At 59.9% G+C, this 12,105-nt stretch overlaps 2 protein-coding genes across 2 annotated transcripts; one reads left to right on the top strand and one right to left on the bottom strand.

Annotated features, from left to right (window-relative positions):
- On the top strand, positions 1,727 to 11,802 carry LOC106505211. Its single transcript, XM_021065056.1, has 11 exons — positions 1,727 to 2,613; positions 2,912 to 3,179; positions 5,395 to 5,517; positions 5,626 to 6,178; positions 6,739 to 7,050; positions 7,164 to 7,475; positions 8,356 to 8,410; positions 8,492 to 9,034; positions 9,137 to 9,222; positions 10,000 to 10,877; positions 10,973 to 11,802. The coding sequence occupies exons 5-8, from the start codon at positions 6,825 to 6,827 to the stop codon at positions 8,985 to 8,987; spliced, it is 1,089 nt and encodes a 362-aa protein (XP_020920715.1). The 5' UTR covers positions 1,727 to 2,613; positions 2,912 to 3,179; positions 5,395 to 5,517; positions 5,626 to 6,178; positions 6,739 to 6,824; the 3' UTR covers positions 8,988 to 9,034; positions 9,137 to 9,222; positions 10,000 to 10,877; positions 10,973 to 11,802.
- CALML5 (calmodulin like 5) lies at positions 4,017 to 5,395 on the bottom strand. The gene has a single exon (XM_005668226.3). The coding sequence runs from the start codon at positions 4,688 to 4,690 to the stop codon at positions 4,241 to 4,243; it is 450 nt and encodes a 149-aa protein (XP_005668283.1). The 5' UTR covers positions 4,691 to 5,395; the 3' UTR covers positions 4,017 to 4,240.

The following is a 12,105-nucleotide window of genomic DNA, read 5'->3' as shown; positions in this document are numbered from 1 at the left end:
GGCTTAAGGATCTGTCGTTGCCATGAGCTGTGGTCTAGGTCGCAGAAGCAGCTCAGATCCTGCGTGGCTGTGGCTGTGGTGTAGACCGGCAGCTGTAGCTCCGGTTCAGCCCCTAGCCTGGGAACTTCCATATGCCACGGGTTCGGTCCTAAAAAGACACACACAAAAAACGAAGATGGAGGAAGGCGAATTGTCTGCTTCAGGCTGAGCCCCTGCCTTCTGCCCTCAGCCGCGGGCCTCGTGGTCGGAGCCTTCACGCTTGGGTCGGGATTGACACCTCCATCCTCAGCTGTCAGGTTTGGACTGAACTGTCCCCTCCCCAGCTCCCCTGGGCCGCCTCCACCTCCACCGGTCTGAGCACCTCCTCCACCTGCCCTCCTGTTGCATCTGCGCGTTCACACCGGTCCTGTTGCTCTGGAGACTCTAATAGCGAGCCGCTGGGGTTTTGTCATCACGAGCAGACGGTTCTCGTGGTTCTGGCGGGCAGGGGGGTAAAGCGGGTCCCCTCTCGTCAGTCATACACTCCCTGGAGTGTTCCAGCCCATCGGCACCACGGAAGCCCCCCTCCAAGCCTCGTCGGGAAGCCCACCTGGTCCCCGGCCCTGGGGCAGAGGATGGGAGGTTCGTACTAAACCCGCCACACGCCCTGCCCTCATGGAGCTTCCCGTTCAAGGTAAGTGTTGGTGAATTTCATTGTATCCTTTGGGGTCCTGCAGAGGGACCCTTGGCCTTTGCCACAAGGAGTTACAAGACGCACCTTAGCGAGAGACACATTGTCACATTGCCAAGAGTGTGTGGTAAGACCTTATTCATCATGGATCCTTATTCTGGAAGCTTCCTGGAAGAAGAGGCCTTTGATGTGGACCTTAAAAGAAGGTCTTAAAGGAAGACCTTAGAAGGGAGAGACAGTAGAATTGAAAAGATCCCGAGGCAACACCCAGTGAAGAGAATGTGGTATTCAGCCTGTGGCATTTGAAACATCTGTTTTGACCAGAAGTAGCGTAATTCATCTCGAGTTAAGTCTTTGAGGGATTTGGGAATTTTTGCTTTCGTTTTGTTCTGACCAAAGTGGTTGCACCCCAACCCGTTCCCGTAGCTGTATCAGCTCAGTTCTGTGCAGCCAGCTGTCGGTTTTGTGTGTGACTCACAGGCCAGACCCCGAGCCTCTAGCAGATGCTTGAAACCCACACAAAACACCCCTGCGAGCCAGTTAACAAATCTGAATTTAAAGAACCACCGGCTCCGCGGTTTCCCTTGAGCGTCTATTAGAAACAAACCCGTCCCACTTTGATGCTTAAGCCCTCGGTGTCGGAGGCGCGTGCAACCACGCCATCTCGAAACAAATCAGTTCTCCTTCCTCAAAAACGGACCCCACAGCATACCAAAAACCCCAGAACATTCCTCTATCAGCTCATGTTTTTTGCTGTTTAGGTGAACTTAAACCGTGAATGATTCACTAAGCCACACGTCAAACTAAACACCCAACCAAACTGAACAAAGAAACCTCAGAGAAACAGACACGGCTAAGAACATCGCATCTGATGCAAACCTCTGTATTGTTTGTTTGTTTGTTTTTTTGTTTTTTTTTTTCTTTTGGCTTTTTAGGGCCACACATGTGGCATAGGAGGTTCCCAGGCTAGGGGTCAGATCAGAGCTGCACCTACCGGCCTACACCACAGCCACAGCCACGGAGGGGATCCAAGCCACATCTGTGACCTACACCACAGCTCATGGCAACTCCAGATCCGTAACCCACTGAGCGAGGCCGGGGTTTGAACCTGAATCCTCATAGATGCTAGACAGGCTCATTACGGCTGAGCCACAACAGGAGCTCCCAAATCTCTAACCCTTATAACTCATTTTTGGAGATCATTTTTTCTGCGATGCCAGCCTGGTGACCATTTGAAGGAGGTCTCTGCAGATGGCCCCTCCGTGAAAAGGCGATTCTAGACTGGGTGGGGCAGGTGACCCTAATCTCCGAGGTCCTCCAGACTACTCGGTTACCGTGACGTTGTTTCTGTGCCTCCTGCAGAGTCAGGTGTAAGGAACAAGGCACCAAGACGCAGGCCCACAGCATCGAGAAGCCGGTCCCCCAGGTTCCCCCCCAGCCCTCCCCGCCGACCCTGCCCCAGGGGGGCCGCGGTGCAGGTGGAGCCTGAAGCCCACCCAGGCCCTCCTTCCACCCAAGACCCAAGTGAGGGACTCCCTCTCCCAGGCCCCCGGGGTCCCTTCCTGTTCCCCAGGGCGATCGGTAAAGAGAAATGTGTTGCCGCCTTCTTGCCTTGTGGCCCCAAAAGCTCCTTTCGGCAGCAGCTCAGCAGGGCTAAGCCTCCAAGTTCCATCTCTACCGCCCGCCAGACCCCGACCGCCCCCTGCAGCTTCCTCTCCTTCCCTGTGCCAGTTCTCACCGTCCGTGACCTGCTTGCAGGGGTCTCTGTAAACCATTCTGTGCATATAAAATGCGGAGAACGATGCAGCATCTGTGTCGCTCCCCGCCGGCCTCGGAAACCCACTGAGCCACCCCAGCCACCCCTTGCGGGCCACTCGTGTCTCCAATCCGGCTCCTCCTCCAGCGGAACCTCGCCCTGAACGTGGATTCTGCTGTTGCCACAGGTACTTCTTCAAGGTCAGAAAAAAAAAAATGTTTTTAAGGAAAGAAAACTGATACTCCACAAACGGGAGGTGGTGTCCAGCCACCTGGGCCCAGGGGACAGTAAGAATTCAAAACTCATGGTGACCCTTGCGGGTTCCCCGTGTTTCAGTGGGTGACGTGAAGGAAGAAACACAAAACCACCCTCTGCCGTCACAGTCGGTTCAGGAAAGGGATTTAACACAACCTATAAAAAGAACACATTTGCCTTTGAAAAAACGGAACGTGGTTCATCCACAATGTCATGGTCTTTCCACCCAGAGCCTGGAGCACTGCGTCTCCGAGCAGCCTGGCGTCTTGGAATCTCTAATGGAGAAACTCAGGTGTCCGTGACCTGCGTCCCGAGGAGGGAGGGGACTTTCTGGGATGACCCCCCCCCATCCCGGCGGGCCCACCCTCCCCGTCTCCGCAGCCGCTGCCTTTCTTCTCTGTTTCCCCCACACCCCAGGACCCCTCCCTGTGGCCAGACCCTGAGGGGGCGTTGTGTGAGGCCCCAGGGAACCGAACGACCCGCTGAGAATGTCATCAGGTAGAGTGACTTCATCGATGCTGAAGCCACCCGCCCAGGGTGGCCTGGCCAGGCTCCCACTGCCCGGGGATAGGGCTGTCCCTCCCCATCCACCTGCTGGAAGGAGGGGGCGCTATTTTGCAATAGCCCCCAGGTAAGCAGGCTCTGCCCCTCCCACCCCGCGCTGGGAACCCGTGACTGGCCTGGAGAGGCTTTCAAACCACACAGCAACGCCACAAAGACCCTCTGCTTGACACGGGGGGTGGGGGGTGCTGGCAGGTCCTCGGCTCCCGTTCCCATCTTCCCTGAGCTCCACAGCTCCTCCAAGGGGAGCACGCAGCCTGGGGGCTGCCGCAGAGCCCCCACTCACAGGGGCCCTGGGGGGCTGCAGCCGGAGAGGGTCTGGGCAGTGGTGGTGGGTGCCATCCCCGTCCCTGAGCTGTGCCCTCCTAAGATCTGACTGGGGAACAGCCCCACCCCCGGGGTGAGCCCCTCCCCTTCACCCATCACAGCACCTCTGGTCCTTCTGCTTCCCGACTGTCCTGCCTGCAGGTGAGACGGGGCTGGTCCCCCGTGCCCCCGCCTCTGCTGTGGAGGCTCCCACCCCTCAAATGCAGGATGGGCACACGCACACTCCACGCACCCCCACACTTTTTTCTTTCACATCTGTCTCCATGCAGAAGATGATGACTTTGTTTGTGCAGGGGGTGCCCGGCCCTGACCGGAAGCTCAGGCAGACCCTGGAGCCTCCTCTCTCCCCCTCCCCCTCCCTCCTCCCCCCTCCCCGTCCATAGGCAGCCGATACCGGGGCCAAGGGCAGGGCAGCACGTCCCACATCCAAGCACAGTCTTTACCACCTCAGAGCTCACATCCCTTTTATTCTGGACACCCCCCCCCACCCTGCGGCTTCGGGGTGCCTCACAACAGCCCTGTGAGGTAGGGAGCACCCCAGCCCAGGAGCACACGCGGTCGCGCTGGGCAGAGAGCAGAACCCGGCCCAGGAGAGGCCAGGCCTCCCCACCGCCCAGACTGTCCCTCTGCGTCCCCTCGAGGACGCGGGGCCGACGAGGGGCAGAGGGGCCTCACTTCTGGGCGAGGACACGCAGGAACTCCTCGTAGTTGACCCGCCCGTCCTGGTCCACGTCGGCCTCGCGGATCATCATGTCCAGCTCCTCCGGGGACAGCGTCTCCCCCAGCTTGGCCATGGTCTGTCTGAGCTCGTCCACGCTGATGTGGCCGTCGCCGTCCAGGTCGAAGGCGCGGAAGGTCTCCCGCAGGCCGCCCTGGCTGCCGTGGGCCTGCATCACCGTGACCATGGCGGCCAGGAACTCCTCGAAGCTGATGCTGCCGTCCCCGTCCTTGTCCACTCTGGCGATGAGCTCCTTGAGCTCGGCCTCTGACGGGTTATGGCCCAGGGACCGCATCACGGCGCCCAGCTCCTGCACGTTGATGGTGCCATCCTTGTTCTTGTCGATTCTGTCGAAGGCCTCCTTGAACTTGGCCACCTGCTCTTTGGACAGCTGCTCGGCCATGTCGCCTGCACCTGCCACGGAGCTTCTGAGCTCGCTGCCAACCAAGCCTCCCGAGGGCGCACGTCGGAGCTGGGACCAGCGCGGAACCGGGGCTGCGTCTGGCTGAGGACAGAGCTCCAGCGACAGTCCCGCTGCAGATGGGCTCCCCTCCTTTTCTGCAGATCCGAGGGAAGGGAGGAGGAAGACTCCCCACCCACCACCCCCCGACGTCCTGGGGCAAAAGCCTCCTCCCAGGGAGGGACACACCAGCCACAGACAAGAAATGCAGGAACCGGAGTGGCGGGCCCGCCCAGGAGAGCCCCGGGAGCCAGCCAGGGCTGGCCTCAACCGCCCGACAGTAGACACGGTGCCCTGGGGGCTTTGGCCTGTGACTCTCCCAGAGACCAGGGCCAAGTGGGGCAACAGAGCTCATCCCCAATTTCAGAGACGGGAAGAGGAGGGGACCCGAGGGGACCCTCCCCTCCCTCATCCGACACGGCCAGGCTGGGAGAGACGGGAGGGCTGGGTGCTCTTGTCCTGCGGTGGGGGGCAGATGGTGGCCGCCTTGAGTGGGATCCTGCCAGGATGCACGGTGGGCATCATCACTGTCCAGTCCAGGGTAGCCAGCAGGTCAGATGGGGACACAGCTGCCTGCCTTGACCCCAAGAAACTGGGGACCTGGCACACAGGCCTCTGAGACCTGTTTATTAACCAAACGTTTGAAGTGTGATTTCAGAGACGAGGGAAAGGCTTCCTGTCCCCTCCTCTTGCCTGGGCCCCTCTGATGCCATCCTGCCGCCGAGTCCAGGGTTCTCCAGAGAGACCCCCCGTCCCGCCTGAGAGCTTTGGTGAGACCGGAGAGCCCTGGGCCCGAGAGGCAGCCCCCGAAGAGCCGGCAGTGGGAGGGCGTGGAAAGGCCGAAACCTCGAACGAGGCCTGGCTGGTGGCTTTCCTAGGTCAGCCCTCAGCACAGAAAGAAGCCTGGCTGGGAAACTCCCGGCCACACGCTCGTCAGTCTCATCTCTGCACGCGGCTCTGAGTAGCAGACTTTAGCCCGAGAGCATAGGCCTTGGGGACCGTCCCTGAGTCCTTCACAGTGAGACCCAGGGCTGTGAAGGGCATTGCCTCGGAGTCCCCACAGTGACTTTCTCAAGCAACACCCCCCTCCATCCCTATTCATTCTCTGACCACCCCCGACCTCTGCCCACGTGGAAGGAACAAACTTCTCTCCTCCCCCGCGGTTCAGCCCATCAAACAGACCAAGGATTCTGTCCTTGCCTGGAGGACACCCAGGTGGCTCAGCTGTAGAGAGGGACGCGATGGGACGCCTTTGGCTGGCTGACTCCTCACGTAAACTCAGCTTGAAGACGGAGTGCTACCTCATCTCAGAGCTGGAAGAGCACAGAGACCTCAATACATAATGAGCAATCCATTTCCCAATGAAACTGACAACCAGTGTCGGGAGGAGGAGTGGGTCCCGGGGAGACCAGCCCAGGGAGCAACTGCCTCGTAAGCACAGGCCACGGGGCGGGTGGAGCTCCTAATTACCGGGACCAGCCCAGGCCCTTCACTTGCCCTTGAAGATGCGTCTGTTTCACACTCCCTTTTCTTTTGGTCTTATTAGTGGGATTTGTGATTAAAAATCCAAGGCAATTGGAGTTCCCGTCGTGGCGCAGTGGTTGACGAATCTGACTAGGAACCATGAGGTTGCGGGTTCGGTCCCTGCCCTTGCTCAGTGGGTTGAGGATCCGGCGTTGCCGTGAGCTGTGGTGTAGGTTGCAGACGCCGCTCGGATCCTGCATTGCTATGGCTCTAGCGTAGGCCGGGGGCTACAGCTCTGATTCGACCCCTAGCCTGGGAACCTCCATATGCCGCAGGAGTGGCCCAAAGAAATAGCAAAAAGACAAAAAAAAAAAAAAAATCCAAGGCAATTGATATTCTGTTATTACTTGCCCTTGGTATTAAATGCTGCGTTGGAAACAGCTTTTCAGATGCTGTTGGGAGACTTGAACTCTGGCTTCTAACTGTCGCTGATTTGGAAACTTGGGCATCTGTATCTTCCTCTGCAGGTAGGATGAAAGGTCTCTGTATCTGATCAGGGCTCCTAACGTCACAGTTCAAAGCATCTTTGATCAGTGGAAAGTGTTGTTGTTCCATGATGCACCTCACGTTTGCCGTTGGTGTAAACCACCGCTCAGAAGGGGACCGTACACTCAGTTTTGCCACTGTTCCTTCCTTGACCGAACCGATGAATCACACTGCCTGCCTGCAGGATTTAGTCCACAAACAGCCCCGGACTCTGAGTGGGGGCTTCTGTCTGGAAAGAGCGTCCAGCTCAGCACCAGGGGACAGGAGTGACGCTGCATCCTCTCCACTTAGAGGTGGGGTCACTCGGGAGGTGAAGCTCGGTGCCCGAGACCAGCCAGTGATGGCGGGGGTGGGGAGCCTGTCTGCCCCCCACCCCACCCCCTTGCACACGCCTCTGTCCTCACAGCCTGTTTCGGACGCTGCTTCCCCTCTAAGCCCAGCTCCCTTTCAGTACATGGATCTGCACGGAAATCCTTCATTGCTCCTCCTGCCCAGCCTCAGCCTAGGTGGGCAATGGGTCAGCAGCTCATAGGGGACAGGGGGACCCGGGCTGGGAAGACGGGTAACTTGGCGTTCCTGGCACAACCTGGTTATGCTTGCACATTCCCTGCGTTCTGGGCACAGCAGCGGGTGCAAGGCCTGGCCTGGCGCTTAGAATCAGTGGAGAGAACCAGAGACGTCCCATGGTCAGGCGGCACCTCCTGGGAAGCTGCCACCGGTAAGGGGACAAGGTGGCCAGGGAAAGGGCACAGGAGGGAGGGAGGAGCCCGGGGCTGGGGGCTGTCACCCTGGGCACAGGAGGGAGGAAGAGAAGAGTACCCAGCAGCCCCAGTGGAGGCCATGGCCCCTCCACAGCAGGGAGAGGGTAGCAGGGGCCGGGGGCCCAGGGTCTGCAGAGGAGGGAGAACCTGGAACCGCAGGAAGGGAGAGGCCGGGTTCAGCAGAAAGGAGAGGGCGGCACACGTACCAGGGAGCTGGGTCCCCTCAGCTTTCCCGCCAGGGCCTCCTTCCCACTTCTGCCCCCCCCCAATCTCCCAGGGACCCCCAACTCTGCCCAGCAAGAAGGAAGGGGGGTCCCCTTCCAGGAGGAGGCTGAGCCCCTGTGGCTGTTACAGAGAGGGTGGGCCCCTGGGGGTGCTCGATCTGACAGACGATGGCCTCCAGGGTGGGTGGGTGTGAGGTCTGGCCCAGCGCCCTGCCCCGCCCCCAGGAGCCTGACCTGGGACCAGCCCCCACCCCCGCTGCTGCTGTTTTGCTTTTGTGCGAAGCCCTGAGGAACCTGCAGGACAGGCTGAGGCTCCTCTGGCTCCCGACTTGCAGGAACTTGTCCCTTCCCCCACCGAGCCAGTCTCTACTGATGGCCCTGCCTCGAACCTGCCCCGCCACCCACACGTGTGGCAGCAGAAATGTGGAGCCGGCTGGGCCCCCACCTGAACGCAGCTCTCCCCACGGAGGCCAGACAGTGGGTCTCAACCACTGGCTTTGCAGCCAGGCAGCTGTGGGGCAGTGCCGGCTCCTACTAGCCTGGGGCGGTGGCTGCGCCTCCCTGGCTCCAGCGGCCTTCCTTTGAAGGAGCCAGCACAGCCCCTGCTTTACAGGGTGTCAAGGTCACCGTGAGCAGCAGAGAAGTGGTAACTTAGGGCCAGGCATACAGTAAGTGCTCAATACCAGGATCTGTCACTGTCGCTCAGGCCCCATCTCCTGCGGGCGGTTCTCGGCTCAGAACCATGTCAGACCCTCTTCCTCCAGGGCCTCTTCTTCCAAGTCAGAGGAGCAGCCTCCTCGAAGCCGACGGGTGGCTGCTCCCAGTTCTCAGAAAGCCTTCATCCGAGGTAACCGCCGGGCTCACGGACACCGGAGGCGGCGTCTGTCCCGCTTTGTTCCCAGCAGCCTCCAGGGAGCATGTGCTCCTGGTTGTGGAGCAGATTTGAAAGATAACCTCATCCTACCAGAAACGATCAGAAGCTGGGGGTCGCCTTTCCCTCTGGGTCCCTGTCCTAGCAGAGGTGTGATTCCAGGGCTGCCAGGGGGCAACCATCCCATCGCACGTCTGTCTGGTGGCTCTGCGCTCACAGCTGGTTGCTGGGCGGGCTGCTCTGTTCTCCGGGCCTACGGTGGGCCTGGGCTTGTCTGCAGGTTGGCAGGCACAAGCCTTGCTCCTCTTTTAGGGAACGTGGCAGGACTCGCATCACTCCCTATCCATGGTCCTCACTCGTGCCCAGCCCAGTGACAATGGACGTGTGACCCTACAGTTTCTGCAAGAACGGCTTTCATCAGGTGTTGCCCAGATAGCGAAACATGTCCGCGTGATGCCAGGCATCTTCACTTGAACCGCCCCGGGCGGGAATCTAAGGGGCATTATCACACCTTTTACTGTAGAACTGGCTCGACTGAAACCTCAGTGGTCAGAGGCAACATGTGACTGCCAGCCTTGTTACAATGTACCGCTGCCCACAGGGACTCAGGTGTGCTGACCATGTGCCACCCAGCCCTCATTGGCTGTGTGTTCCCACCTCCTGCCCTCTCTCTGCTGTTACTAATGTCGCTTAAGGAAGAGCCCAAAGTTGCCCAGAGCGTGGTGGGCCCAACAAAACAGAGGGCGGGGACCCCCAGGCCTTGGGGCCCTGGCCTTCCCATGCTTCAACTTGGGGCCACTGGCACAGCAGAGCAGGAGCACAGGCTTAACCCAGGCCAGGTCCTACAACTGCGGCCTGGGCAGGGCCACGCTGCTGCCCATCACCTGAGGGAGGGCGAAGGTCAACCAGGGCCATCCTCGCTGCCGCCCCGAGTAGGCTGGGGTTGGTTTTGCCACCTTGTGCCATGGTGATGCTCTGAGGCGTCAAGGACATTGAGAAACAGCCGGTTTAACAGCAGAGTCAAGACCAAGCCTGTCATGTCTGGTTCCAGGCCTATGCTGTGCGCATGGCCAGGACGCCTGGGCATCGGCTCACAGGAGCTCGGCCAGCGTCGCTGTGTCCCAACCCCCGCCCCCACTGCCTGGCTGTGTCCCGAGCCACTGCCCCTCCGCTGGCCGAGGCACCGTGCCAGCAGAGTGTCAAGGCCCAGCCCCTCCTATGGTCGCCGCACGGTCTGCCGTGAAACGATGGGCTGGAGGGGGCGCACGCTTTCCTGCTAAGATCCCCTCATCTCCCGTGCACGAGGCTTCATGTCCACTCAGCGGCCCTCTCCTTCCGGCCCTGTAGCCGGTGCAGGGCCGGTCAGCACAGTTCCCCCTGTTTCAGAGACGGAGAAATCAAGAAGACAGCCGGCTCCTTAGAAGGGAAACCGGATGCAAACGGTGTGACCGGTGACTCGGCCTGGCCACCGACGTGTGCCCGTGGCGGATGTCGGCCTCTGGTCCCCACCAGACGTCTTGGGGTCCCCGAGCCCCCCACGCTGCCTGTGACCCGGCGTCGGAGCACCGCCACCCTGGGCGGCTTGAGCACCTTGCTTCCAAAGACGCCCGTGAGCCACAAACCCCTTCTCAGGTCTCTTCGTGGGTGGCTGTTTAATTACGAAAACCACGTACGCATTTGTAAGTTTTGCCCATCTGTGATTTCCCTGCCGCTCTGGTCCCCGTCCCACCAACCCCCACATCCTGGGTCGCCCCCTCACTGGAGCCGCAGCCTCTCTCCCCCGAGATGGGATCGGCTCCTTAACTCCGCTCGAGCGTCCGCTGGCGCTGAGAATTTCACGTCTCATTGACGTGACTGGTATCAGTAAGTTTCCTCCTCCCGAATCCTCAGGCCCTGGGAGCCCTTTAGGGTCCCCGTAGCAGGGGGGTCTCTCCGCCCCACAACCCTGTCTCCCCAACCGCGCGTCTCAGATCCAGCCCCTGTTGCTCGTGCTGCCCCCTCCCTGGGCAGGTGGCTCCTCCTGCTCTGCAACCGCATGTTCCCGGCCTGCTCGCTGCCACGGAGCCCGGGCCTGACGTCCCGCAGCCCTGGGTATTCCTGCCACTCTTGGGGCTGGTGTCGCTGTAAACCTGCCTCTGCGTTGGGTCACGGCCTTCACCGCGGCTCTACCCTCAGCCATCCGTCCATCCTGGCCAGTCAACACCCCGCTGCCCCAGCCGGTGGAGCCCCGCCGATGCCTCTGCTCTGCTTACCTCCCTGAGAGGGTGAGAGTATTCACACCTGAGCTCCCGCGTGCCAGGTGCTGTGCCAAGGGCTCCGAGGGCTGACCCCATCTTTGTCCTGTTTATTCCTGTCACAGATGAAGCACCGGAGGCCCAGAGAAGTCACAAAACAGGTTCGTGGAAGAGCCGGGAATTCAGGTCCGGGTGGCGTTACCGTGGAGCCCAACCTTTGCGCACTGCATACAGCGCCTCTCTGAGGCGGTCACCGGCCTTACACGCCAGCCCCGGACCCCGGCCAGGGCCCAGCTCGCACACCCTGGGAGACCCGGTGAGGTCAGAGGTGGCGGCCACGCCATCAGCACCTCACCGGCACACCTGTGACAAAGCAGGGCCATCGCTCTGTTCAGGGACCTGGCTGTGACCTGAAGCGATGGTGACACCACGGGATGTGCCTGAAGAGGCCGTGTTTCCACCTCCGGGCTCTGCCTCCCCCAGGTCCCCAGTCAGCCGCACTCTCACCTGCTCACAGTCGGTTTTACGTCTCAAATTGGCCGCCTCAGCTGATGGACGGTCCGCAGGCAGCTCTCGGGACATGTCCATGAAATCCTTGGAAAGAGCTCCCGAGGACGCCATCGTCTTACTGCATCCTTTCACCTGCACCTGCGTCCTCTGCATGGGTGAAGTCCACCATCCTAACTTCTGGAACGTTCTCTGCCCAGCTGCCCTCTGATGCTCGCTGGACTTCCTCTCTGTCTTCATAACCTCGTCTCTGGCTTCACAGATTTCTTTGAGCGTTGGGCGTCTCCCCTGCTTTTAGTCCCATTTCCTCACTTGTGTTTGTAACGGCTGTGCTTGTCACTAAACGTGTGGGAACAATGGGGGGTTTGGTGGGTTTTTGTTTTTTCTTTTGTCTTTTTTAAAGCTCCCTAGGCTTTAACGCTCCTCAAAGAGTTTTCTTCCCACTTTCACAGCGTTTCTGACCACTTTCTGTGACCACTTTCTGGCGTCTTGAAACAGTGGGGCTTTTCCTCCTCTATCCTCCCTTTTCTTACGGGTTTTACCTCTTTCTGTTCTGGGGGAGCCACCCCTCATCCGCCCCGGTTCCTGGCTTGACTCTCCTGCTCAACTCCACCACGGGCAGGATCAGAAAGGGAAGGCGTTTGCTCTTATGTGATAAGCTCTTCTTGGCGGCTGGGAGATCCTGTCTGGCCCATTTCCCTCGTGACTTTTTTTTTTTGGCCTAAAATGGGCTGCACCCACGGCATATGGA

The sequence above is a fragment of the Sus scrofa genome, chromosome 10, assembly GCF_000003025.6.
Source record: "Sus scrofa isolate TJ Tabasco breed Duroc chromosome 10, Sscrofa11.1, whole genome shotgun sequence".
NCBI lineage: Eukaryota > Metazoa > Chordata > Mammalia > Artiodactyla > Suidae > Sus > Sus scrofa.
This window is presented reverse-complemented; position numbering and strand designations above follow the sequence as displayed.

Excerpts from the sequence above, each read along its gene's own strand:
- LOC106505211 (XM_021065056.1), top strand. The coding sequence starts at position 6,825 with ATGATGCACCTCACGTTTGCCGTTGGTGTAAACCACCGCTCAGAAGGG. Across the intron at positions 7,051-7,163 it reads TGCATCCTCTCCACTTAGAG|CCTGTTTCGGACGCTGCTTC; the intron begins GTGGGGTCACTC and ends CTGTCCTCACAG. Across the intron at positions 7,476-8,355 it reads CTCCTGGGAAGCTGCCACCG|GGTGTCAAGGTCACCGTGAG; the intron begins GTAAGGGGACAA and ends CCTGCTTTACAG.
- CALML5 (XM_005668226.3), bottom strand. The coding sequence starts at position 4,690 with ATGGCCGAGCAGCTGTCCAAAGAGCAGGTGGCCAAGTTCAAGGAGGCC.